Here is a 25,077-nt window from a genome sequence, read left to right on the forward strand (position 1 = left end):
AATTTCGACATGCCACCTGGAAGGGGCCAAAATCCTGTCCACAAAAATGTCCAAACTCTGCCCATTTTTGACAAATTCTGATCCTTACCGGAAGAGAATTGTAAAATCTGGAATTTTTGGCAAGAACGCAAAAGCATGACCATTACATGGGAGCTCAGGTGGAACAAACACGGTAACAGCAGAAGTCTTAGGGCCGACGTAGACGGGTTTTGTATATAAACACCGTGCTGCTAAAATGCATGCGTTTTAAAATGAAAGCAACATCATAGGCTGCATTCAACTTGCTTTGACCAGGCCGCAAGTAGAATTTAAGAAGAAACCTGAAGCAGATCAAAAAGGTGACCAAAAGGTTAGTCAGCCACACTAGACAATTACATAACATTTACCTCACATAACATCACAAATTCTGACCACGTTTTGCTTAATACAGCATTTTGCTATGATCATCAGCTCCATCCAGTGGCCATAATGTGATATTTTTCCTGAAAGGCCTCATACAGAAAAATACTGCATTATGGCCACTAGAAGGAGCTGACGATCATAGGAAATCCAGGTATTAAGCAAGATAGGGTCAGAATTCATGACAGCTGGATAGAGTAAGCAATGGTTTTGGATAGAGTAAGGAATGGTTGAGACTATAATTTATAGGGCCCCATAGTAAATTTTGGATGGGGCCCCTCAGCGATGTCCCTCTGTGACACCTGGCTACAGTTTGTCAGTTAGGACAATAGTATGCTTGATATTAATATATCCTATGTCTAAATCTAGGAGAGCTGTTATTTAATCATGGATAAAATGGTCATTTACCTTTTTGGGGCTGTATTTGATAGAGAGATCACACAAATACTTACAGTATACAGTGGGGGGGAGGGGGGTGTAATGATTTGATCCCTGCAGATTGTGTAATTTTGCCCTCTTAAAGAGGAAGTAAACCCTGATGAGTTTACTTCCTCTTTCATTCCCTGCAAAGGTAAAGCATAATGGACTACTATGCATCGCTTACCTGACCACTTACCTGACACAGGAGCCAGCGATGTCACCGCTGTCCCCTGTAGTCCGGCGCATCCATCTTCTCGGTGGGTCTCGCTGCTCCACCGCTGTCATTCGGTGAAGCCGCGACGACGTCACTCCCGCGCATGCGCTTGGGAGCCGCCACAAGCAGCACATCGCTATTGACGGCGGCGCGCTCAGTGCGCGCGGTCTATGGCGCATGCACCGTAGATCGCGGTGCCTGTCTTTCGGCAAATATCTCCTAAACTGTGTAGGTTTAGGAGATATTTCTTGGACCTACAGGTAAGCCTTAATCTAGGCTTACCTGTAGGTCAAAGTGTATTGTAAGGGTTTACAACCACTTTAAAAAGAAATGGTCTATCATTTTTATCATAGGTGTATTTTATATGATAGAGACAGAATATCAACCACCAATCCAGAAAAAAAAACATTTCTAAATAAACTTCAGGCAAAAGAAGACCTTTAATAGGTCTGCAAAGGTTCTCATTTATCCAGGTCATGGTAGATCTAGTAATAGTTGGTCACATTAAATTGGACTTGTAATGTTGAAGACATTTTAAAGCTTCTTCAAGCCACTTCTTCAGTTCCAACGAGAGTTGGGGAGATTCCCCAGAATTTACATGTCTACACAGGGAGCACCACCAACACCTTCATCCAACCACCATGGAATGTGTAGATCAGCCTCTCTCAACACTGGGGAACCCTTGAAATAACTTTCCGGTCTCAGGGAACCCCCTGCTAAAAATGAATATATCTACAACTCATGATATATTAGTGTGATGGTCAGTGGGAAAAATGTGCCTTACATTGGTGGTCATTGGGAAGAATTACCCCCTTACAGATAGCTAAAAAGATCAATGGTGTCAGTGGGAACTTATCTGAGAGGCAGAAACTGCTCATTGCTCAAGGAACTCTTGGCCACCTCTGGAGGAACCCTAGGGTTCCATGGAACCCCGGTTGAGAAACCCTGGTGTAGATGTTGATTGTCCAAGAACAGGATTGGAGGTGTTGTGGAACCCCTCTGCTAGGGTGATTGGAGGTGTTGTGGAACCCCTCTGCTAGGGTGAAATGATGTTAGAGCAGGGGTGTTCTACATTTTTCACACCTCTAACCATGTTCCTGGACAATCAACATCTGCCTTGACTCATTTAATAGTGAATGGATTAAGAATAAAAGAAGCAGCCGGCAACTCCATAACATCAAGCGTATTTTTTTTATTTTCAAGCCTTCACAGTGAGTACAGTCAGCAGCATGGATTAAGGCAGGGGTAACAAATTAAAACTCAAGGAGGTCATTCCGGTCAGTTAAATTTCCTTCTATCAGAGGACCACATCTCAATGTTTTTTCTATTAAGCAGACCCTAGTATTTATGCAGTAAGTTTATATATATCAGAGAATAAGCACAAGTACAATTTCCATTGCATTTCAGTAATATTTATTGTCAATTTTCATTGTGCCCCCAGCATCAGGTGTCCACATCAGCCTGCATTAAAATAGGTGTCCTCATGACAATGCCCCTTACATTAGTGGTTATTGTTTCCCTACATCAGGTGGCCCCATCAGTATGCCCCTTTACATCATCAGGTGTCCCCATCAGAGTGCCACCAAACATCAGATGACCCCCATCAGTATGCCCCCATTAGAGTGCCACCTTACATCGGGTATCTCCATTAGAGTGACCCTTACATCAGGTGTCCCCATCAGAGTGCCCCCTTACATTGGGTATCCCCATTAGAGTGACCCTTACATCAGGTGTCCCCATCATAATTCCCTCTTACAGCCAGTGTCCTCATCAGTGTGCCCCTTTATATAAGGAATTCCAATGAATATTCCCAAGGCACACATTCCTGTAGAGATGGAGATCCTGGTGTGCTGGTGACATTACTTTCCCTTTATATAAGGTGTTCCCATCAGTGTGTCCCCTTATAAAAGGTGTTCCCATCATAGTGACCTCTTACATCAGATGTCCTCATCAGAGTGCCCCTGTACCTTTTAGTGCCAGGCAAGGAGGGGGCAGGATCCGGGAGGTTTAGCAGACTGCAGGCCTGGATGAAGGAAGTTCCACCTCTGTCCTTCTGTGATGTTGGGGACGGGTCATTTATATGACATCAGTGTTTGTTAGGACGCTGGCGGTCGTAACAACCAATCAATGCAGAGGAGTGGGAGGGGTGGGGACCTGCACTCAGGACTAGCTGGCTGGTGGTTTAGATGGAACTTGGTCTGGGTCAGGTGCCTGGGGGTGTCAGTGCTTCCTGGTTGGATATAAATTCTGGGTTATGTTCCTGACACTCACCAGAACTGAAGAAGTGGTTTGTAGAAATTTCAAAACGTCTTTAACATTATAGAACAGGCACAGCTGAATGTGACCAACTTCTACTAGCTAAGACTAATAATACTTACCTACAGTGCCTTGAAAAAGTATTCATAGCCCTTGAAATTTTCCAAATTTTGTCATCTTACATCCAAAGACATAAATGTATTTTATTGGGATTTTATGTGATAGACCAACACAAAGTGGTCTATACCAATAACTGTCTTCTTACATGTCCACCTAATTACTCAGTTTCTGCTACGTGTTTCATTTAAAGTCCCACCCTCTCTGCCCTTTTTTCTTGTACCATATTAAAAAATGTGCATAGAACTCGCATTTAAATGGTGCGCCAGTGCACCAACTGTATACATCATATGCCATATAAAACCACAATGCTGCAGCTACTTCATGCCTCTCCGTGAAAGATGCAAAAAACGTCTTGCCAAACAAATCTGCCTCTCCCCTACGCGTTACGTCACAGGGTCTCGTGACTCATCAGGGGGATTCAGACATTATTCATTAATGACTAAATTTCACTTAAGCACTGGATTTATATTATTATAAGAAGAAATTTACATGGACACATTATATAATTGTTTATTCACCTGTTATTATGATGGCACTCATATTGGCACAGGAGAATTGAAACACTAAGTGGTTGGATACATTTATTAACACCAGCGCAGCATTATTTGTTTTTTGACTTTTATTTGCACATTTATATTGGGTTTGTGTTACTTGCTGCTTGCGTATATTACAAAGATCGTATTCTAGTCGCTCGCAAGACTGCCTATTATAATTGTTGAAAGAAAAAGTCATAAGGAGTCCCGTTTGCAGTTTGTGAGAACACTGCACATCACCCTAAACACCATCCCCTCCGTGAAACATGATGGTGGCAGCATCATGTGGTGGGGATGGTTTTCTTCAGCAGGGACAGGGAAGCTGGTCGGAGTTGATGGGAAGATGGATGGAGACAAATACAGGACAATCTTAGAAGAAAACCTGTTAGAGTCTTCAAAAGACTTGAGACCGGGGCGGAGGTTCACCTTCCAGCAGGACAACTACCTGAAACATCCAGCCAGAGCTACAATGGAATGGTTTAGATCAAAGAATATTCATGTGTTAGAATGGCCCAGTCACAGTCCAGACCTAAATCACATTGAGAATCTGTGGCAAGACTTGAAAATTGCTGATCACAGATGCTGGCGCTGATCCAATCTGACAGAGCTTGAGATATTTTGCAAAGAAGAATGGACAAAAATGTCCCTCTCTAGCTGGGCAAAGCTGGTAGAGACATCCCCAAAAAGACTTGCAGCTGTAATTGCAGAGAAATGTCAAATCGTCCCTCAACTTGCATAGAGGTGCATGGTATACCATGGGCATGATCTCTGAAATCCAGGCACAGGGGTGGAATTGTGTGGGTTCGGTCATTGTTGTAAATTTATATGTGCAGTTAAACTCGATATTTATCTAGAAGGGTCTTCCATTTCTCTATGCAAGTTGAGGGACGATTTGACGGTAAGGTCTCTGTGTACAAGTTAGAGACTTTGCGGCCAAGTCAGAGTCCTGCAATACCGTTGTGAGCAAGCCTGCCGAATCCCGACCCATATTTACAATAAAGGGTTATAGGAGGTTGGGAGCGGGGTGCGTAATACATATATATGTATATATTGTGGTAATTAGTTGATTTATTTTGTGGTATAGTGTGACCTATGGGTATTGTAGGCGAGTAATATGGGCAAGAATGGCCCTCCTCAAGACTCGGTATTTGAAAGCTGGTTGATATGTTACTCTGAATGTGTTTTGGTGAATGGTGAATGAATGGACACCCCTTGCCTGTATTGCCGTCCTGAAGATGCCGAAGATCCAGAATGGTGACATGGAAGCTGTCGCTGAAGAAGGATGGTGGTGTGTCACTCAGTAGCAAAGCAGCACGTGTTGGGAAGGACAACGCGGTAAGACCATTGTGGACTGTTCCATGGGAGATGTCTCTGGAGCGCATGTTTAAAACCACCACACGTTACACAGCTAAGGACTGTTCCATAGGTACTGGTTTGGAAACACATGTTGGGGAGCCATACACATTAAGACAGTTATGGACTGTTCAATAGGAGCCGTGTCTGAAAAAGGGTGGTATGCGCCTTTTAGGCGCAAAGCGGAATATGTTGGAATTGAACATGAATTAATGTTATATATCTAAAGTTCTACACATCTGTTTGTACAACCAAGCTCAGCTATATTGATACTTGTAGTCCCACACGTTTAAAAGGTATAGAGGAATGTGGCACCAAACAGAATCTGCAAAGCAAAAGGAATTCTCTTCAGCCCACCTGGTGTGCACGAAGCTTCAAATAGATTGATGACAACGATGGCTTCGGTCTGTCTGTGAGGACAAAAGATGGGCTCAATGAGCGGGAAAGGGCGTCGGAAATCGAATCACAAGAGATGACCCCAGTCGGAGCAGTTGCAATTCATGGGCAAACACTGCTCCCCAGAGGCCAATTATGGCAGGACGGTCAGAGATATTTAGCCTGGGGGAGGAGACGCCCCAGAGACACTGATTCGTCCACAGGCAAAGGGGGGTGGGAAATGGGATGTAGTGTGGCTGAGGTGTGTTTATCAAAAAGGGAATGATTGAAGAGAGCTTCCTCTTTCTCCATCATGAGGACAGCCAGAGGACGTGCTAAGTACACTACTTGTACTGTATTCTGATTGTATGCTGTGTACTCTTGTCATTTCTAACAATACCTTATATAAGCTTTCTTATTTCCTTGGGAAATAAATGAGATTTGATTGATCTTAGACCGTGTATTTGGTTTCATAGCGAACTTTGTGGTATTGTGATATTAACGATGGCATTTGCTCAGAGTGTTAATAGACTAACTAATCTATAGGGACTAGACAAATTAATACATAGCTGATAATAATAGTTTGTATTGAGCAGTTACTTCAATATTGACTCCGAGGGGCGCCATACAAATGCCCCCACACGTTTCACATATTTATTTGTAAAAAAAAAAATTGAAAACTGTTTATCATTTTCCTTCCACTTCACAATTATGAGCCACTTTGTGTTGGTCTATCACATAAAATCCCAATAAAATACATGTTTTTGGTTGTAACATGACAAAATGTTGAAAAGCTGTTGTCAGCTTCCTCCACTATGTGCTGTGGCTCCTCTTACATATAAAAAAAAAGTGCAACGCCTAAAAACTAATATTCAATTATATAATATATCCATATCCGTATATGTGTATACAATACTAGACATTACCCAGTAAAGATTTAACTTAAAAAAAAAAATAAACATAAAAAGTATCAATGTCAGATTATAATAATCATATTTAAAAATACTGAATCTTCTGAGTAGACATGTGCAATTTGTTTAGTTCAGAATTAGTTTCGTAACAAATTTTGACAAATTTGAAAATTTCCGAAATTTGAAAGAAATTAGAAATTTCCGAAATTTTAAAGAAATTAGAAATTTCCGAAATTTTAAAGAAATTAGAAATTTCCAAAATTTTAAAGAAATTAGAAATTTCCGAAATTTTAAAGAAATTAGAAATTTGGAAGAAATTAGAAATTTCCTTAATTTGGAAATTTGAAAATCCAAAAAAAAAGACTGAAAATCAGAAAATTCGAAAATCTGAAATAACGAATAATTTATATTAAATTATAGGTATTGGAATTTCCTTTCAAATTTGGCTGTTAGTGAACGTAACGAGTACGAATTTATCCGAAGTTACGAATTATCCGAAATAACGAATGACGTATCTAAACAAATGGAACATAAAGATCTAATAATAAATAATAATAAAACCTTTTTTTTATTTTTATTATTAATTTGTTCCACTCCATGTGTTTGGATGCGTCAATCGTTATTTCGGATAATTCGTAACTTCAGATAAATTTGTATTAGTTAAGTTCACAAAACGGCCAAATTTTAAAGGAAATTCCAATACCTATAATTTAATAGTTATTATTTAGAATTTTACTGATTTTCTCTTTCTTTCTGATTTTCTAACTTTCTGAATTTCTCAATTTTTGAAAACCGGAAATTCGAAATATTCAAAAATTCGGAAATTCAGAATTAAAAATGTGAAAATTCGGAAAGGGGAAAATTCGGAAAGGGGAAAATCCAAATTTTCGGATTTGCGAATTCCCAAATTTTCGAATAAAGCAAGAAAACGAATGAAACAATTTTTTGTCAGTGCACATGTCTACTGTGCCCTACATTGATGAAGAAACTGGTGGGTGGAATTACAGTGTGAAGCAAGCCTCCACAACATCCCAAAAGTGTTGGATTTAAAGGTTCCACTAGGGGGTGTTGAACATGGTAGGCTTCATCAGCCAATGAAGTCATCTTCAAGAACTGGAAAGAAAGCATCCATATCATTGGAATTGTACTTTCAGAGCCCAGTCTCTGACTGGCCAAGAGAAAGGAGCAAACAAAATTGAAGGGGTGTAGGGTATGTCCTCCTTCCTATTGTGAGGGAACTAAAGGCCTCCCACCATTTCCATTTTCCCTCCATGACTTCATTTTGTTCAGCTGATCTCCTCTCTTGTTTCCATGGAAGGATATGAAGCAGAACTGTCAACACCTCCATTAAATTAGTGATGTATCCAAGTTTTACACGTTCCTTAGATAATGATATTCTGTTGGTGCCTTCCACCTCTCCGTTTCATCAGAACTTGTTTATTTCATACGTGTCATCAATGGAAAGGATGATTTGGTAACCGTGCGATCTGCTGACCCTTCCTCCATCCGAGTGATGGCATGAAAATTCATCCTCCATGTTATTACCAAAGTGCAAATATTCTTTAAGGTTTAGATCTGTGCACCCCGATGTATAATCATGAGATCTTCTCGTCTCACATGAAGGATGACTTAAAAAATGAATCCAACTCTTAAACACAAAATGTAAAGCCGCTACGTATGGCACTGTATATTACTAGTGAATTTGGCACTAACTTTAAAGGGTCAGTCCACCCAAAAATAATAACTAACATTTTAGTGTACGTGGGAGAGATAAATCCTATTCTATTTTATAGTGGGAAAGAAGTTCCCAGGTCTTCATATCTGCTGTACCCATGAGGGGTTCCCACCATCCCTGTGCCGAGTTCCCGGGTCTGTACACCTGCTGTACCCATGAGGGGTTCCCACCATTCCTGTGCCGAGTTCATGGGTCTGTACACCTGTTGTGCCCATTATGATGGGTTCCCACCATCCCTGTGATGAGTTCCCATGTCTGTACACCTGCTATGCCCATTATGGGGGGTTCCCACCATTCCTGTGCCAAGTTCATGGGTTTGTACATCTGCTATGCCCATTATGAGGGGTCCCCACCATTCCTGTACCGAGTTCCCGGGTCTGTACACCCGTTGTGCCCATTATGATGGGTTCCCACCATCCCTGTGCTGAGTTCCCAGGTCTGTACACCTGTTGTGCCCATTATGATGGGTTCCCACCATCCCTGTGCTGAGTTCCCGGGTCTGTACACCTGCTGTGCCCATTATGGGGGGTTCCCACCATTCCTGTGCCAAGTTCATGGGTTTGTACATCTGCTATGCCCATTATGAGGGGTCCCCACCATTCCTGTACCGAGTTCCTGGGTTTGTACACCGGTTGTGCCCATTATGATGGGTTCCCACCATCCCTGGGCTGAGTTCCTGGGTCTGTACACCATGAGGTCTTCTCCACTACTCAAACAACTCAACCCTTCCACCTAATTGCCTTAAATACTACCCGGGAAAACCAGATTGAAAGGATATCAGGCATCCCCGCAACGTACTGAAGGAGCTCTCCCATAAAAGGTGCTTACACCCTGTTACATTCCCTTTGATTGTGGAGAGGCTGATATATTTGGGACATTTATTCAATCCCATCCAAAGTTTGAGCATTTGCCCATATAAAAGTCCCACCTTTATTTATCTTCTATTATAGATAACAGGGATATCATCAATTATATTGCCTGTATGGATGAAGATTGGTCTTTGCTATTCCAGCATTGAAAGTCATTATGTGCCGTCTCGGCATACGTATTTTCCTCTTGATATCATAACCGGGAATGATCTAAATTCCTGGAAATCCTGAAAGGAAGATTTATACATTATACTTTCCTACTTGTATTTGTCTGGGGACATCCAAAGCTATGAGAAATAACTTTGATATAACATTCTACATGCAAATGTATGTAGATGATTATGACCTATATGGGGGGCTAACAAGGGATATGTGCAGAAGCTTAACTATAACCTTCAGGGCCCCAGTGCAAGAAACCATGAAGGGCCCCTGACCCATATTATTATGGGGGGTATTGTAAAAGGATGAGGGGCAGTATGATGGGGTATTTTGCCAGGAGGGGGGCAGTGTGACCAAAGAAGGGTATCTGGAAAGTGTGACCAGAGGGGGGAGTGTGATAAGAGGGGGCACTGTGAAAGAAGGGGGGCAGTGTGACAAGAAGGGGCAGTACCATGTGGGCAGTGTGACGGGGGGGGCAGTATGACAGGGGGATATTGTGACAAGAGGGTGACAGGAAAAGGATACCTGGTAAGTATGACAGGAGTATGACAGAAGGGGGGCAGTTTATTGAGGGAGCACTGTGAAAGGAGGGGGTCTGTGTAACAAGAGGGGGGTAGTGTGACAGGAGGGGGGTAAATATGACAGAAGGGGCAGTGTGACGAGGAAGAAGAATGATGGAGGGGCAGTGTTACAGGAGGAGGCAGTATGACAGGAGGGTATTGTGCCAAGGGGGCAGTGTGGCATGGGACAGTGAGACAAGTGGGGGGCAGTATTAAGGGGGAAATAGTATGACGTGGACAGTGTGATAAAAGAGGGGCTATGTGGCAGGTAGGGGGCCAGTGTCACAGGAGACAGGTGAGGGGCCAGTGTCACCGGAGACAGGTGAGGGGCCAGTGTCACCGGAGACAGGTGAGGGGCCAGTGTCACAGGAGACAGGTGAGGGGCCAGTGTCACAGGAGACAGGTGAGGGGCCAGTGTCACAGGAGACAGGTAGGGGGCCAGTGTCACAGGAGACAGGTAGGGGGCCAGTGTCACAGGAGACAGGTAGGGGGCCAGTGTCACAGGAGACAGGTGAGGGGGCAGTGTCACAGGAGACAGGTGAGGGGCCAGTGTCACAGGAGACAGGTGAGGGGCCAGTGTCACAGGAGACAGGTGAGGGGCCAGTGTCACAGGAGACAGGTGAGGGGCCAGTGTCACAGGAGACAGGTGGGGGGCCAGATGCACTATTCATCGATCAAAACTTATTTTACAGTGCTAAACCTTTCATCCAATATCTAAATTGCTGCATTTGTAAATTTGAAAAGCCAATATAAAAGGAATATTAGTGCTAAAAAAATGAAATAAAAAAAAGCCACTTGTGGGTTTAACCAATTTTTTTTTGTATAATTCTCCTTTGGGGGGGCGTGGCAGGGGGTGTGTCCTATGCCTACATCTTTTTTGGTAATAGGCATCACACATATGCCTATCTTAGGGAGATGGTATGCTCTCTATTTGTTCTGGTAACCCTTGCAGTGATTGGAAATCCAAAATGTTACAGTTGCCATTACAACACGAAGTAAATGTAAATCTTCCAGTGGGGACACCGGTCTCAGTGAGCGCATCTGAAAGCGGAATTCGCCTCACTTTTTCGAGATTTTCCATGGCTTCGTATTGCATCCCCAGGAGAGGAAATTAAGAGAAATCTCCCCAATAGCAAAAATAAATAAATAGAAAATGAAATAAAGTGACAGGGGTTCTAATTATTCATTACTCTATCCAAAACAAAAATAAAATAAAAAAGTTCTGTTAATACATACACACACTATAAAAAGTATTGGGACGCCTGCCTTGACACACACATGAACTTTAATGGCATCCCAGTCTTAGTCCGTAGGGTTCAATATTGAGTTGGCCCATCCTTTGCAGCTATAACACCTTCAGCTCCTCTGGGAAGGCCGTCCACAAGGTTTAGGAGTGTGTCTATGGGAATGTTTGACCATTCTTCCAGAAGTGAATTTGTGAGGTCAGGCATTGATGTTGAACGAGAAAGTCTGGCTCACAGTCTTCACTCTAATTCATCCCAAATCAGGTAGAGGTCAGGATGTGCAGGCCAGTCAAGTTCCTCCACCCCAAACTCGCTCATCCATGTCTTATTATGGATTATGGTGTGGGGGTTGTTTTTCAGGGGTTGGTCTTGGCTCCTTAGTTCTAGTGAAGGGAACTCTTAAGGCGTCGGCATACCAAGACATTTTGGACAATTTCATGCTCCCAACTTGGTGGGAACAGTTTGGGGACAGCCCCTTTCTGTTCCAACATGACTGAGCACCAGTGTACAAAGCAAGGTCCATAAAGACATGGATGAGGGAGTTTGGGGTGGAGGAACTTGACTGGCTTTGTGGTCCAAATCATTTGGTGGAGGGGGGATGATGGTGTGGGGTTGTTTTTCAGGGGTTGGTCTTGGCTCCTTAGTTCCAGTGAAGAGAACACTTAAGGCGTCAGCATACCAAGACATTTTGGACAATTTCATTCTCCAACTTGGTGGGAACAGTTTGGGGACGGCCCCTTTTTGTTCCAACATGACTGCCCACCAGTACACAAAGCAAGGTCCATAAAGACATGGATGAGCGAGTTTGGGGTGGAGGAACTTGACTGGCCTGCACAGTGTGCAGTCATGTTGGAACAGGAAGGGGCCATCCAAAAACTGTTCCCACCAAGTTGGGAGCATGAAATTGTCCAAAATGTCTTGGTATGCTGACACCTTAAGCCCTTGTACACACTGTCGGATATTCAGACGGAATGTGTCCGATCGGACCATTTTGTCGGATATTTCGACTGTGTGTGGTCTCCATCGGGCTGTTTCCGTCGGAGTATCCGACGGACCAAGTTTTCCAACTTGTTGGTAAAATTTTCAGCCAAAATGCACCGATCGGACATACTCCGATCATGTGTAGAGAATTCCGATCGGACAAAGTGCCACGCATGCTCAGATCAAATTCCTACACCAAAGCTATTGGCTACTAGCCTGAACGTAGTCCCGTCGTAACGAAATAACGTCATCACGTTGGATTTTCCGAAAACTTTGTCCGACCGTGTGTATGCAACAGTTTCGGACAAAATCCGACAGATTTGGTTGTCGGAATCTCCGACCGTGTGTACAAGGGCTTAGAGTTCCCTTTACTGGAACTAAGAGGCCAAGACCAACCCCTGAAAAACAACTCCACACCATAATCCCCCCTCCACCAAATGATTTGGACCAGTACACAAAGCAAGATCCATAAAGACATGGATGAGCAAGTTTGAGGTGGAGGATCTTGACTGGCCTGCGCAGAGCCCTGACCTCAACCCGAAAGAACACCTTTGGGATGAATTAGAGCGGACACTGTGAGCCAGGCCCTCTCTTCCAACATCAGTGCCTGACCTCACAAATGCTCTTCTGGAAGAATGGGTCAAACCTTCCCATAGACACTCCTAAACCTTGTGGACGGCCTTCCCAGAAGAGTTGAAGCTGTTGTAGCTGCAAAGGGCGGAGCCAACTCAATATTGAGCCCTACGGACTAAGACTGGGATGCCATTAAAGTTAATACGGGTGTAAAGGCAGGCGTCCCAATACTTTTGTAATATAGTGTACAGTTTAATGAGTCTAGTATCATTGTTTTCATCAGCCAGGAGGTCTGTCTGAGCTTTACGAAGGATCCTCCGGGTCAGTTGTGCGGCAGTTTGATAGTCTTAAGTCCTTTCCTTTTATGCAGATAGAACAGTCAATGCTAAAAAAAAAAAAAAAAAAAAAAAAAAAAAGAAGAAGCGTACCTGGCTGCCAAACAATGATGTCATAGTTTTCGTAGGAACTCCATGTTTATGAATGTAGTCATAGTCACGAAATGTCTTCTGTATTAAAAACAAGTCCTCCTTGTTCCTTATCTCTGTAATATGCTCCTCTCTTTCTTCCTCCCGTTGACTCTCTGTCTCCTCTCTGTCTCCTCCCTGCTCTCTGATCTTCCAGGTTCCTCTAACAGTCTGCAGACCCTCTCTGGTCAGATCCAATCTCGGGCTCCCAGGGCTCTCGCTGTCGTCAAAGAGGAAGACGAGATGGTCCTCCAAGGGAATCAATGACACCTAGTCTTCTTCTCTTTCCAGACTCCTGTCTCTTTTTCAAATCTTTTATTTCTACTGTTCGTAACATTATTACATTTTATTGGTGCCATATCTTACTTTTTTTAAATTATAATTTGTTTCAAATAATTTTTATGTAAATTCCAAACCTATATATTTGTATGTCTGGTCACGTATAAAGATCTGGATGGCGATTTGAAAATACATTTTGCGCCTCTTTATTTTGGAAGCCAAGGAAACCAGTTTAACATACAGTATCTCACAAAAGTAAGTACACCCCTCACATTTTTTGTAAATATTTCCTTCTATCTTTTCATGTGACAACACTGAAGAAATGACACTTGTCTACAATGTAAAGTAGTGAGTGTACAGCTTGTATAACAGTGTAAATTTCTGTCCCCTCAAAATAACTCAACACACAGCCAGGGGCGGACTGACCATTGGGCTACTCAGGCACTGCCCGAGGGCCCCGGGCCATTAGGGGGCCCCATTAGGGTTGCCAGCCTCAGTAAAACCAGGGACAGTATATAAAAAAATTGTGTTTTTTTTTACATCTGTCTTTGAAATGTCCCTTACCGACATCCTTTTGGTCTAAAAATCCAGAGATTATAGCTGCCCCACCTCTCCAGTACCTTCTCAGCCAATAGAAACATATCTGTGTCTACTGTGTGATTGTATACTGTGTGTGTGTTTGTGTATACTCTGTGGTCCCATAATCTGTGATTGCCTGGGGGTCCCATAATCTCCTATTGCCCGGGGGCCCCATGAGTTGTTCGTCTGCCCCTGCACACAGCCATTAATGTCTAAACCGCTGGCAACAAAAGTGAGTACACCCCTAAGTGAAAATCTCCAAATTGGGCCCAATTAGCCATTTTCGCTCCCCGGTGTCATCTGACTCGTTAGCGTTACAATGTCTCAGGTGTGAATGGGGAGCAGGTGTGTTAAATTTGGTGTCATCGCTCTCACTCTCTCATACTGGTCACTGGTACTGACACTGAGCTGCAGCATGGTGGGCAAGACCATACAGCGGTATAACAGGACAGGTTCCACTCAGAACAGGCCTCGCCATGGTCCACCAAAGAAGTTGGGTGCCCGTGCTCAGCATCATATCCAGAGGTTGTCTTTGGGAAATAGATGTATGAGTGCTGCCAGCATTGCTGCCGAGGTTGAAGGGGTGGGGGGGGGGGAGGTCAGCCTGTCAGTGTTCAGACCATATGCTGCACACTGCATCAAATTGGTCTGCATCGCTGTCATCCCAGAAGGAAACCTCTTCTAAAGATGATGCACAAGAAAGCCTGCAAACAGTTTGCTGAAGACAAGCAGACTAAGGACATGGATTACTGGAACCACGTCCCGTGGTCTGATGAGACCAAGATAAACGTATTTGGTCCAGATGGTGACAAGCGTGTGTGGGGGCAAACAGGTGAGGAGGACAAAGACAAGTGTGTCTTGCCTACAGTCAAGCATGGTGGTGGGGGTGTCATGGTCTGGGGCTGCATGAGTGCTGCCGGCACTGGGGAGCTACAGATCATTGAGGGAACCATGAATGCCAACATGTACTGTGACATACTGAAGCAGAGCATGATCCCCTCCCTTCAGAGACTGGAAAGCAGGGCAGTATTTCAACATAACGACCACAAACACACCTCCAAGACGACCACTGCCTTGCTAAAGAAGATGAGGGTAAAGGTGATGGACTGGCCAAGCATGTCTCCAGACCTAAACCCTATTGATCATCTGTGGGACATCCTCATACGGAAGGTGGAGGAGCTCAAGGTTTCTAACACCCACCAGCCCCGTGATGTCATCATGGAGGAGAGGAAGAGGACTCCAGTGGTGACCTGTGAAGCTCTGGTGACCTCCATGCCCAAGAGGGTTAAGGCAGTGCTGGAAAATAATGGCGGCCACACAAAATATTGACACTTTGGGCTCAATTTGGACATTTTCACTTAGGGGTGTACTCACTTTTGTTGCCAGCGGTTTAGACATTAATGGCTGTGTGTTGAGTTATTTTGAGGGGACGGCAAATTGACACTGTTATACAAGCTGTACACTCACTACTTTACATTGTAGACAAGTGTCATTTCTTCAGTGTTGTCACATGAAAAGATAGAAGAAAAGATTTACAAAAATGTGAGGGGTGTACTTACTTTTGCGAGATACTTTATGTATCTGCATGAACTTAAAGTTTAAGTCCGGCCAATAAAAAGAAAATAAAAAAAAAATAATAATCCTTTTTTGGTAGCTTGACCCCTCCTATAGTTGCGCTTGAATGCTTGTTTAGTCTACGGGAGTCTACTTAGTCAACCCTGCAATGTGGCCTTCCGCATCCTCATACAATGCATGAAAGACTTCTGGTCCTGTGTTGTACAGGATGATGAGGTTGTCTGCAAATGAGCAGCAAACACAGTAGCGCAACGGGGGGGGGGGGGGGGGAGCCGGTGTGGTCGCCCCAGGCACAACATTTAGAGGCGCACAGACAGGGGAAAGAAAGGGGGTGCAGCATGGAGGTTTTAGTTTACCTGCCGTTTAGCTGCTGTCACCGAGAAAGCAGGGAGTACAGATCCAAGCATGCAGAGGAGGGCGGAGCGGTGGGCGGATTCCCATAGCTCCCAACTTTCTGAGATGGGAGCAAGGGACACTTATTACCAAAATTATGTAGGCATAGGACACACCCCCTGCAAGGAGATTTATACAAAAAAATAAAAAAAATAAAAAAAAAGGATTACTTCATACCTCCCAACATTTTGAGATGGGAATGAGGGACACCTTTTACCGCTACTTTTCCTTTATATTGGCTTATAAAATTTACAAATGCAGCAATTTAGATTTTGGATTAAAGGTTTAGCGCTGGGAAACACTTTTTGAAAGATAAGAAGTGTATTTTATATACAACTATATAGATCAGAACAACATGAGGAGGAAAGAGAGACAGAGGGACATTGCTCCAAATCAGGGACAGTCCCTTGAAATCAGGGACAGTTGGGAGCTATGCTACTTAACCAGTTCCCGACCGGCGCACGCCGATGTACGTCGGCAGAATGGCACGGGCAGGCATATTGGCGTACAGGTACGTCCAATCTTAAATGCCGCCCTGCCATCGTGTGCGCGCCGCTGCCGGCGTGCCGGTCGGGACCCCCGTGAGTCCGGTCGCGGGTCCCGCGGACTCGATCGCCGCAGGCATACCCGCGATCGTCTCATGGGGAGGCTGAACGGGGAGATGCTGTTGTAAACAGCATCTCCCCGTTCTGCCTAGAAACAAGTGACGCTGATCTCTGCTCCATGTGATTGGAGCAGAGATCAGTGTTCACTAAATGAAAGCCCAGCCCCCCACAGTTAGTAACACACCCCTAGGAACACTTAACCCCTACACTGCCACCCACTGGTTAACCCCTTCACTGCCAGTGTCATTTACACAGGAATCAGTGCATTTGTATAGCAGTGATTGCTGTATAAATGACAATGGTCCCAAAAATGTGTCAAAAATGTCCGCCACAATGTCGCAGTCACAAAAAAAAAAAAAAAAAAATAAAAAAAAAAAATCGCTGATCGCCGCCATTACTAGTAAAAAAAAAATTAATAAAAAATGTCATAAAACTATCCCCTATTTTGTAAACACTATAACTTTTGCGCAAACCAATCAATAAACGCTTATTGCAATTTTTTTTACCAAAAATATGTAGAAGAATACGCATCGGCCTAAACGGACGGGAATTTTTTTTTATATATATTTTTGGGGGATATTTATTATAACAAAAAGTGTTGTTTATAGCGCAAAAAATAAAAACCGCAGAGGTGATCAAATAGCACCAAAAGAAATCTCTATTTGTGGGGAAAAAAGGACGTCAATTTTGTTTGGGAGCCACGTCGCCACGACCGCGCAATTGTCAGTTAAAGCGACGCAGCGCCGAATCGCAAAAAGTGGTCTGGTCTTTGGCCAGCAAAATGGTCGGGGGGCTGAAGTGGTTAAAGTGGTTGTAAACCCTTACAAACCACTTTGACCTATAGGTAAGCCTAGATTAAGGCTTACCTGTAGGTCCAAGAAATATCTCCTAAACCTACATGGTTTAGGATATTTACTAAAAGACAGTGACAGCTGTCTACGGCGCATGTGCCGTTAGTGGCGGCTCCCGTGTGCATGCGCGGCAGGGACGGCATTGCTGCTCCGGTGCTGTGAGTGGCCGGAGCAGCGATACCCGGAAGAAGATGGATGCTCCGGACTACAGGGGACAGTGGTGACATCGCTGGCTCCTGTGTCAGGTAAGTGACACATAATGGGCTACTATGCGATGCGATGCGATGCACAGTAGTCCATTATGCTTTACCTTTGCAGGGAGGCAAAGAGGAAGTAAACTCATCAGGGTTTACTTCCTCTTTAACCACTTGTCTACCAGGCCAGTTTCTCTCCTACATATAAAAAAAAAAAAATATATCATAATTTTTTTTTCCTAGAAAATTATTGAAAACCACCAAACATTATTTATGTTTTTTTAGCAAAAACCCTTGAGAATAAAATACCGGTCGTTGCAACTTTTTATCTTGCATGGTATTTGCACAGCAATTTTTCTAACACATTTTTTTTTTGTAAAAACAGTTTCATGCATTAAAAAAAAAAAAAAAAAAAAAAAAAGTAAAGTTAGCCCAATTTTTTTGCATAATATGATAGATGATGTTACGCTGATGGGGCACCATTCCCCCCACTAATACCAACGATGGGGCACCATTCCCCCCACTAATACCAACGATGGGGCACCATTCCCCCCACTAATACCAACGATGGGGCACCATTCCCCCCACTAATACCAACGATGGGGCACCATTCCTCCCACTAATACCAACGATGGGGCACCATTCCTCCCACTAATACCAACGAAAAATAGATACCTAACATGTCATGCTTAAAAATTGCACATGATCATGGAACCACACCAAACTTAACCACTTTCAGACCGGACCAATTTGCTGGTCAAAGACCAGACCACTTTTTGCGATTCGGCACTGCGTCACTTTAACTGACAATTGCGCGGTCGTGCGACATGGCTCCCAAACAAAATTGACGTCCTTTTTTTCCCACAAATAGAGCTTTCTTTTGGTGGTATTTGATCACCCCTGCGGTTTTTATTTTTTGCGCTATAAACAAAAATAGAGCGACAATTTTGAAAAAAACGCATTATTTTTTACTTTTTGTTATAATAAATATCCCCCAAAAATATATAAAAAAACATTTTTTTCCCTCAGTTTAGGCCGATACGTATTCTTCTACATATTTTTGGTAAAAAAAATCGCAATAAGCGATTATTGATTGGTTTGCGCAAAAGTTATAGCGTTTACAAAATAGGGATAGTTTTATAGCATTTTTATTAATAATTTTTTATTATTTTTTTTTTACTAGTAATGGCGGCGATCTGCGATTTTTATTGTGACTGCGACATTGTCGGGGACCCATCGGACATTTTTGACACATTTTTGGGACCATTGTCATTTATACAGTAATCACTGCTATATAAATGCAGTGATTCCTGTGTAAATGACACTGGCAGTGAAAGGGTTAACCTGTGGGTGGCAGTGTAGGGGTTAAGTGTTCCTAGGGGTGTGTTACTAACTGTGGGGGGGTTGGGCTTTCATTTAGTGTACACTGATCTCTGCTCCAATCACATGGAGCAGAGATCAGCGTCACTAGTTGCTAGGCAGAATGAGAAAATGTTGTTTATACAGCATTTCCTCCATTCCGCCGCTCCGTGAGACGATCGCGGGGATGCCCGCGGCGATCGAGTCCGCGGGTCCCGCGACCGGACTCACGGAGGTCCCGACCAGCGCGGGAGCGCGCCGCTGGCGGCGCGCTCCCGATGGCACGGCGGCCACGAATATTGGACGTACATGTACGCCAATATGCCTGCCCGTGCCATGCTGTCGACGTACATCGTCGTGCGCTGGTCGGGAAGTGGTTAAGTACTAAACCAGTACTTAAAAATCCCCATAGGCGACGCTTAATATTTTTTTTTACTGGTTACGTGTTTTGAGTTACAGAGAAGTTCTAATGCTAGAATTATTGCTCTCGCTCTAACGTTCGCGGCGATACCTCAAAATGTGTGGTTTGAATGTCATTTACATATGTGGGCGCGACTTGCGTATGCGTTCGCTTCTGCGAGTGAGCACTCAGGGACAGGGGCGCTGTACATTTTTTTATTTTTTTTTATTGTTAATTTTACTTTTCATTTTTTTTCTAATTTGATGCTTTTTACATTTTTTTTAATCACATTTATTCCCATTACAAGGAATATAAACATCCCTTGTAATAGGAATTTGACACGATCGGTCCTCTTTACAGTGACATATGGGGGGTCAATAAGTCCCCACATCTCACCTCTAGGCTGAGAAGCCAGAAATAGAAAATAAAAGCATTCTGGCTTCCCAGCTGAGGCGGCGCCATTTTTTCAAATGCAGAGGCCGGGAGTGACATAACATCGTGCCCGGGCTCCGAACAATCATAAAGAATCTGGGGACCATCTGGCCGGAAATCTCTATGGTCAACATCCAGCACCGGTTGGTTCCTTCTCCGGGTTCGCCGATCACAGGGGTGCCTGGGCAGAAGAAGCACCGGAGGGAGGTAGGAGGGGGCACGTGTTAGGAGTTAGAAATTGGATGAAAGGTTTAGCACTGGGAATCACTTTTTGAAAGGTAAAAAGTGCATTTTATATACATATATAGATCATGAGGGACAAATGAGGAGGAAAGAGGAACGGAGGGACTTTGTTCCAAATCAGGGACACTCCCTCGAAATCGGGGACAGTTCGGAGCTCCAAGCTGTGCGCGAGGGGGTGTCAGGCTGGGGATGTTGGGTATGCCGGTGGAGGATCAAAGTGGGGGTATCTGGGGGTGTGATTAGAGTGGGGTGGAGGAATCTAAGGGGGTGTGATCAGGGTGAGGGTATATGGGGGGGTGTGATTAGAGTGGGGTGGAGGAATGTAGGGGGGTGTGATCGGAGTGGAGGAATCTAGGCGGGTGTGAGCATGGTGGAAGAATCTAGGGGGTTATGATCAGAATTTGGTGGAGAAATCTAAGGGGGTGTGATCAGGATGAGGGGTATCTGGTGGGGGGTGTGGTCAGAGTGGGGTGGAGGAATCTAAGGGGGTGTGATCTGGTGGGGGGTGTGGTCAGAGTGGGGTGGAGGAATCTAAGGGGGTGTGATCAGGATGAGGGGTATCTGGTGGGGGGTGTGGTCAGAGTGGGGTGGAGGAATCTAAGGAGGTGTGATCAGGATGAGGGGTATCTGGTGGGGGGGTGTGGTCAGAGTGGGGTGGAGGAATCTAAGGGGGTGTGATCAGGATGAGGGGTATCTGGTGGGGGGGTGTGGTCAGAGTGGGGTGGAGGAATCTAAGGGGGTGTGATCAGGATGAGGGGTATCTGGTGGGGGGGTGTGGTCAGAGTGGGGTGGAGGAATCTAAGGGGATGTGGTCAGCGTGGGGTGGAGGAATCTAAGGGGGTGTGATCAGGATGAGGGGTATCTGGTGGGGGCTGTGGTCAGAGTGGGGTAGAGGAATCTAAGGGGGTGTGAATCTAAAAGTCAATGGGTTAGGGGGCACAAATTACTTGCCCCAGGCGCCGACAACTCATGCTATACCACTGAGCCAGCAGCAAATTAAAAAGTACGAAAGAAGGTTCTCTGGTCGAGAAAAGAGGTCATATTTACCTGTCCGGCCACCTCTCATTGCCTGACACACTTCTGTGGTCCCTTCACTACTGCGGGACACAGGACTACCATGGGGGCCAGTGGAAAGAACCACCGCATTTAGGGACAGATGAGTACAATATATATCTTATATAGAGTAGTGAGTTTTAATTTTCGTGACAGGGTAACTTTATTTGTGTAGGGTATTATGTAGGAAGAACCTTGTCTTGGTGAATACCAAGGAACGGATGGTAATAAGAAGGTTCTCATTTGGTTGCATCGACATCAGTCATGTTAAAAAGGTATACAAGGTGTAAAACATAATAAAACACCGATATCTGTAGTATGTTCTTTTGGTTTTGTGAGATTCGCTCCACCACTTGCATGTCTCCTATTCAGTTCATCATTCAGAGAATACCAAACTATTAAGAATTGGGAGCTCAGGTACCTTGAGACCCCTTAACAGTTTAGTAAAGTATGACTTGAACCCATGCTGAGGGATCCCTCACTGAGTGAGAATACACATGGGAACTCTCTAAAGTTTAAAGGTAATGGTATAGGTAATATACTATTTTATCATTCGGATAGTACCAGGGTCTCCAAACTTCTCAAGGAAAGCATCAATTGACTGTTCTTCAGACTTTATTTGGGACGGATGTTGGCCAGTGGGGGTAGAAAATGTCTCAGGCCTGGCATCATTGACAGTAAGCATGGCCCCAGAGTTGGTGGTCAGTAGGGGGAGGAATAATGCTTCATCGTTGGGATTAGTGGAAGGAATGGTTCCCCATTGTTGGTATCAATGGGAGGAATGGTGCCCCATCATTGGTATCAGTGGGAGGAATGGTGCCCCATCATTGGTATCAGTGGGAGGAATGGTGCCCCATCATTGGTATCAGTGGGAGGAATGGTGCCCCATCATTGGTATTAGTGTCATTTTCTTTGGTTTTATTTGAGTTATATTGTCATCTTCAGGAGATTGGAGCACCAGTAAAAAAAATATTAAGCCAGCCCCTGTATGACCCCGCCTGCTACCATCATGCTTCAGATTTTTGCTAGTGCCCTGGCAGGTTGGATGCATATTCCTCAGCTCTGCTGAGAAAAACTATTATTTTTAGCTTATTTAATTCTAATTTTAAAGAGAATAAACCAACCGGCCATTTAATGGGGATAATCGTACAGTCCCATATCCTATAAACAACTTACCAAAGTACACTTAGGAATCAACGGATTACATAAAAATAAAAAGGGACTTTAAAAGGCCCTGTACAGAATGCGGTAATAACACAGTTATGATATATAAAAATACACAAAAAGTATTCATCACAGTATATTGATAAAACCATAGACAGTCATAAGCTGTGATGGACTCCGGACACCCTGGTGGGTATTTCCATCAAGAAGCTGCTTCCCAAGTCCTAAAACATGAGACCAATGGATCTGGCTATAGTAATAACACCCCCCCCCCCCCCCAAGAACCAGGCAACTCCAGTCTTGGAGTACACCAGAGATAGAACTGTTTATTAGAACATGAATAGAGGCTTTAAAAACACTTGAGTAGGAGGGTTCCACCCCCGATCATATTACTCTAACAATACAACTGTAACCAGAAACATACATTAACATGAGCTAATTAACTGGTCATTTAACCAGTCTAGGCAACTCAGAGATAGGACCTTTCAGGTCAACCTTGACGTCTCCTAGTTCACTAACTAACAACAATACACATTATCATAAATGTCAACACAGAACTCCTTCACACAATAGCAGAGTTGATTAGCACACACACACACACGAAAGACCCTTAAAAGCCACACTAGACTTATTTACAACAAACACATTATAGCAGAAAACCCCAGACAAGTGGCTTGAATGCTGTAATAACACGATAGAGATAGACACACACACACATAAAATGTATTCATCACAGTATATTGACCATAGACAGTTATATAAGCTGTGAAGGACTCTGGACACCCTGTTGGGTATTTCCGCCAATAAGCCTCAAGTCCTGGAACATGAGACCAATAGATCTGGCTATAGTAACCCCCCTAAGAACCGGGCAACACCAGTCTTGGAGTACACCAGAAATGGAACGGTTTATTAGAACACCATTAGAGGCTTTTATACACTTGAGTAAGCTGTGACGGACTCTGGACACCCCCCCTCGACCCCCCCCCCCCCCAAGAACCAGGCAACACCAGTCTTGGAGTACACCAGAAATAGAACTGTTTATTAGAATATAAGTAGAGGCTTTATACACTTGAATAAGAGGTTTCCACTCCTCATCATATTACTCTAACAATACAACTGCAACTAGAAACATACATTAACATGAGCTAATTTACTAGTAATTTAACCAGACTAGCTGACTCAGAGATAAGACCTTTCAGGTCAGCCTCGTCGTCTCCTAGCTCACTAACTACAATGCACATTATCATAAATAACACAGAACTCCTTCACACAATAGCAGAGTTAATTAGTACAAACTAGAACAAGTGAAAAGACCCTTAGAAGCCACACTAGACTTATTTATAATAAACACATTATAGCAGACAACCCCAGACAGGGGGCTTGAGTTGATGACATCAGCATCTGCTAGGAGTCCCAACAGTATGAAGCAGTCACTATGTTTAATGTGGCATATCGGCCCTATACAGGGTTCCTCAGAGTCTGTGTGCCTTGGGGAGACCTGGACTTGAATCCAAAGTAACATTACTCCAAGAGTCCCCGGGCATACACCCCACAAAGTGCAGTGTTACCTTAAAATCCAGGGCCCCTGATCAGTACGCAAGAGGCTAGCCTGCAGTCCTCTCCAAAAGCCTCTGTCCCGGGTGAGTATCACATAAGCTTTGAAGGAACAACAAAAGGGGCGCTAGACTAAGAGCAGCATTATTGATCATACGTATTAAAACATACAAGACAAAAGGGGGCCACTCACATGTTAGCGAGTCAAGCAGGCATGTAATAAGTGTTGTGTCAGTCCTGGGGCTCTCCCCGGCGTGGCACCAGAGCGCTGGAGCTGGGAAGTGGTTGTCAGTAGTAAGTGCCGCATAAACCAGCATGGAACCCAGGATGGCAAGATAGCGTCGGGCCGGATGTGATGTCACTCGGAGGGCCCTGCTGGCGTTAAAGGGGCGGTAACATGTTTAGAAACTGACAATTATTTAATTAATAAACGTATACTAGCAGTATTCACGCTATGTGCGGCCTATGTTCATTTTTCTCTATGGCGGCTGCCTGAGTTGGATCCCAGTGGGCCAGTTGAAAGCCAGTGATCCTACTTTAGAGACACCCGGAGGGGTCCATTATTTCTCATGTGCGTTTGATCTCTGTAATTGGGGGGGGGGGGGGGGAATCACAACCAACTTATCAAGAGGCTTGATTATGACGGAGGTAGGGTTGCCACCTGTCTGAGGATTCACCCACACAGTCCGAGGCTGGAATCATGTCCGGGATTCAGTCTGCCTGAAACCCGGACACAATAATCAGACAGGAATGTGACTCAGAACAGGGCCTGACAGGAGGGTGAGGGGGCACCATGCATGCTGCATTACTATTCTCTTTTGGAGCACCCAAAAAAAAGGTGTTCCAGGTCTGTTGCAATCCTATAGTGTATACAAAAAAATAAAAAAAATAAAACTGTTGTGTGCCACGTTTGGGTTTGGCTTGAAGAAAAAGTGGCAACCCTAGGTGGAGGGTGTGTGTGTATGGTGGAATTCCTTAACAATACCACGTGGTTTGCCATCTGGTGGGATATATCATTATCTTGGGAAGAATGAGATACACCTTCATTCCACTACCGTATATACTCGAGTATAGGCCGACCCGAATATAAGCCGAGGCCCCCAATTTACCCCCAAAAAAACTGGCAAACTTATTGACTCGTGTATAAGCCGAGGGTGAGACATGCCTGTCCATCCCTGTGTGTGTGTCCGTCCATCCCTGTGTGTCCGTCCATCCATCCCTGTGTGTCCA

The 25,077-nt window shown here is 44.2% G+C and overlaps 1 protein-coding gene across 2 annotated transcripts in view; it reads left to right on the forward strand.

Annotated features, from left to right (window-relative positions):
- Positions 1–25,077, forward strand: part of TMIE (transmembrane inner ear) — a 184,863-nt gene that overhangs the window by 105,325 nt on the left and 54,461 nt on the right. Inside the window, exon 4 of one of the 2 annotated variants that reach the window (XM_077493516.1) lies at positions 13,324–13,635. The exons of the other annotated variant lie outside the window; for it this stretch is intronic. Coding sequence (XP_077349642.1) covers positions 13,324–13,433 — 110 coding nt within the window. The 3' untranslated portion in view covers positions 13,434–13,635. Of the gene's footprint in view, positions 1–13,323; positions 13,636–25,077 lie in introns of those variants that run through there. 2 annotated transcript variants of the gene reach the window in all.

The sequence above is a fragment of the Lithobates pipiens genome, unplaced genomic scaffold, assembly GCF_037356315.1.
Source record: "Lithobates pipiens isolate NorthernLeopardFrog02 unplaced genomic scaffold, aLitPip1_a1.2 Scaffold_19, whole genome shotgun sequence".
Classification (NCBI taxonomy): Eukaryota; Metazoa; Chordata; class Amphibia; order Anura; family Ranidae; genus Lithobates; species Lithobates pipiens.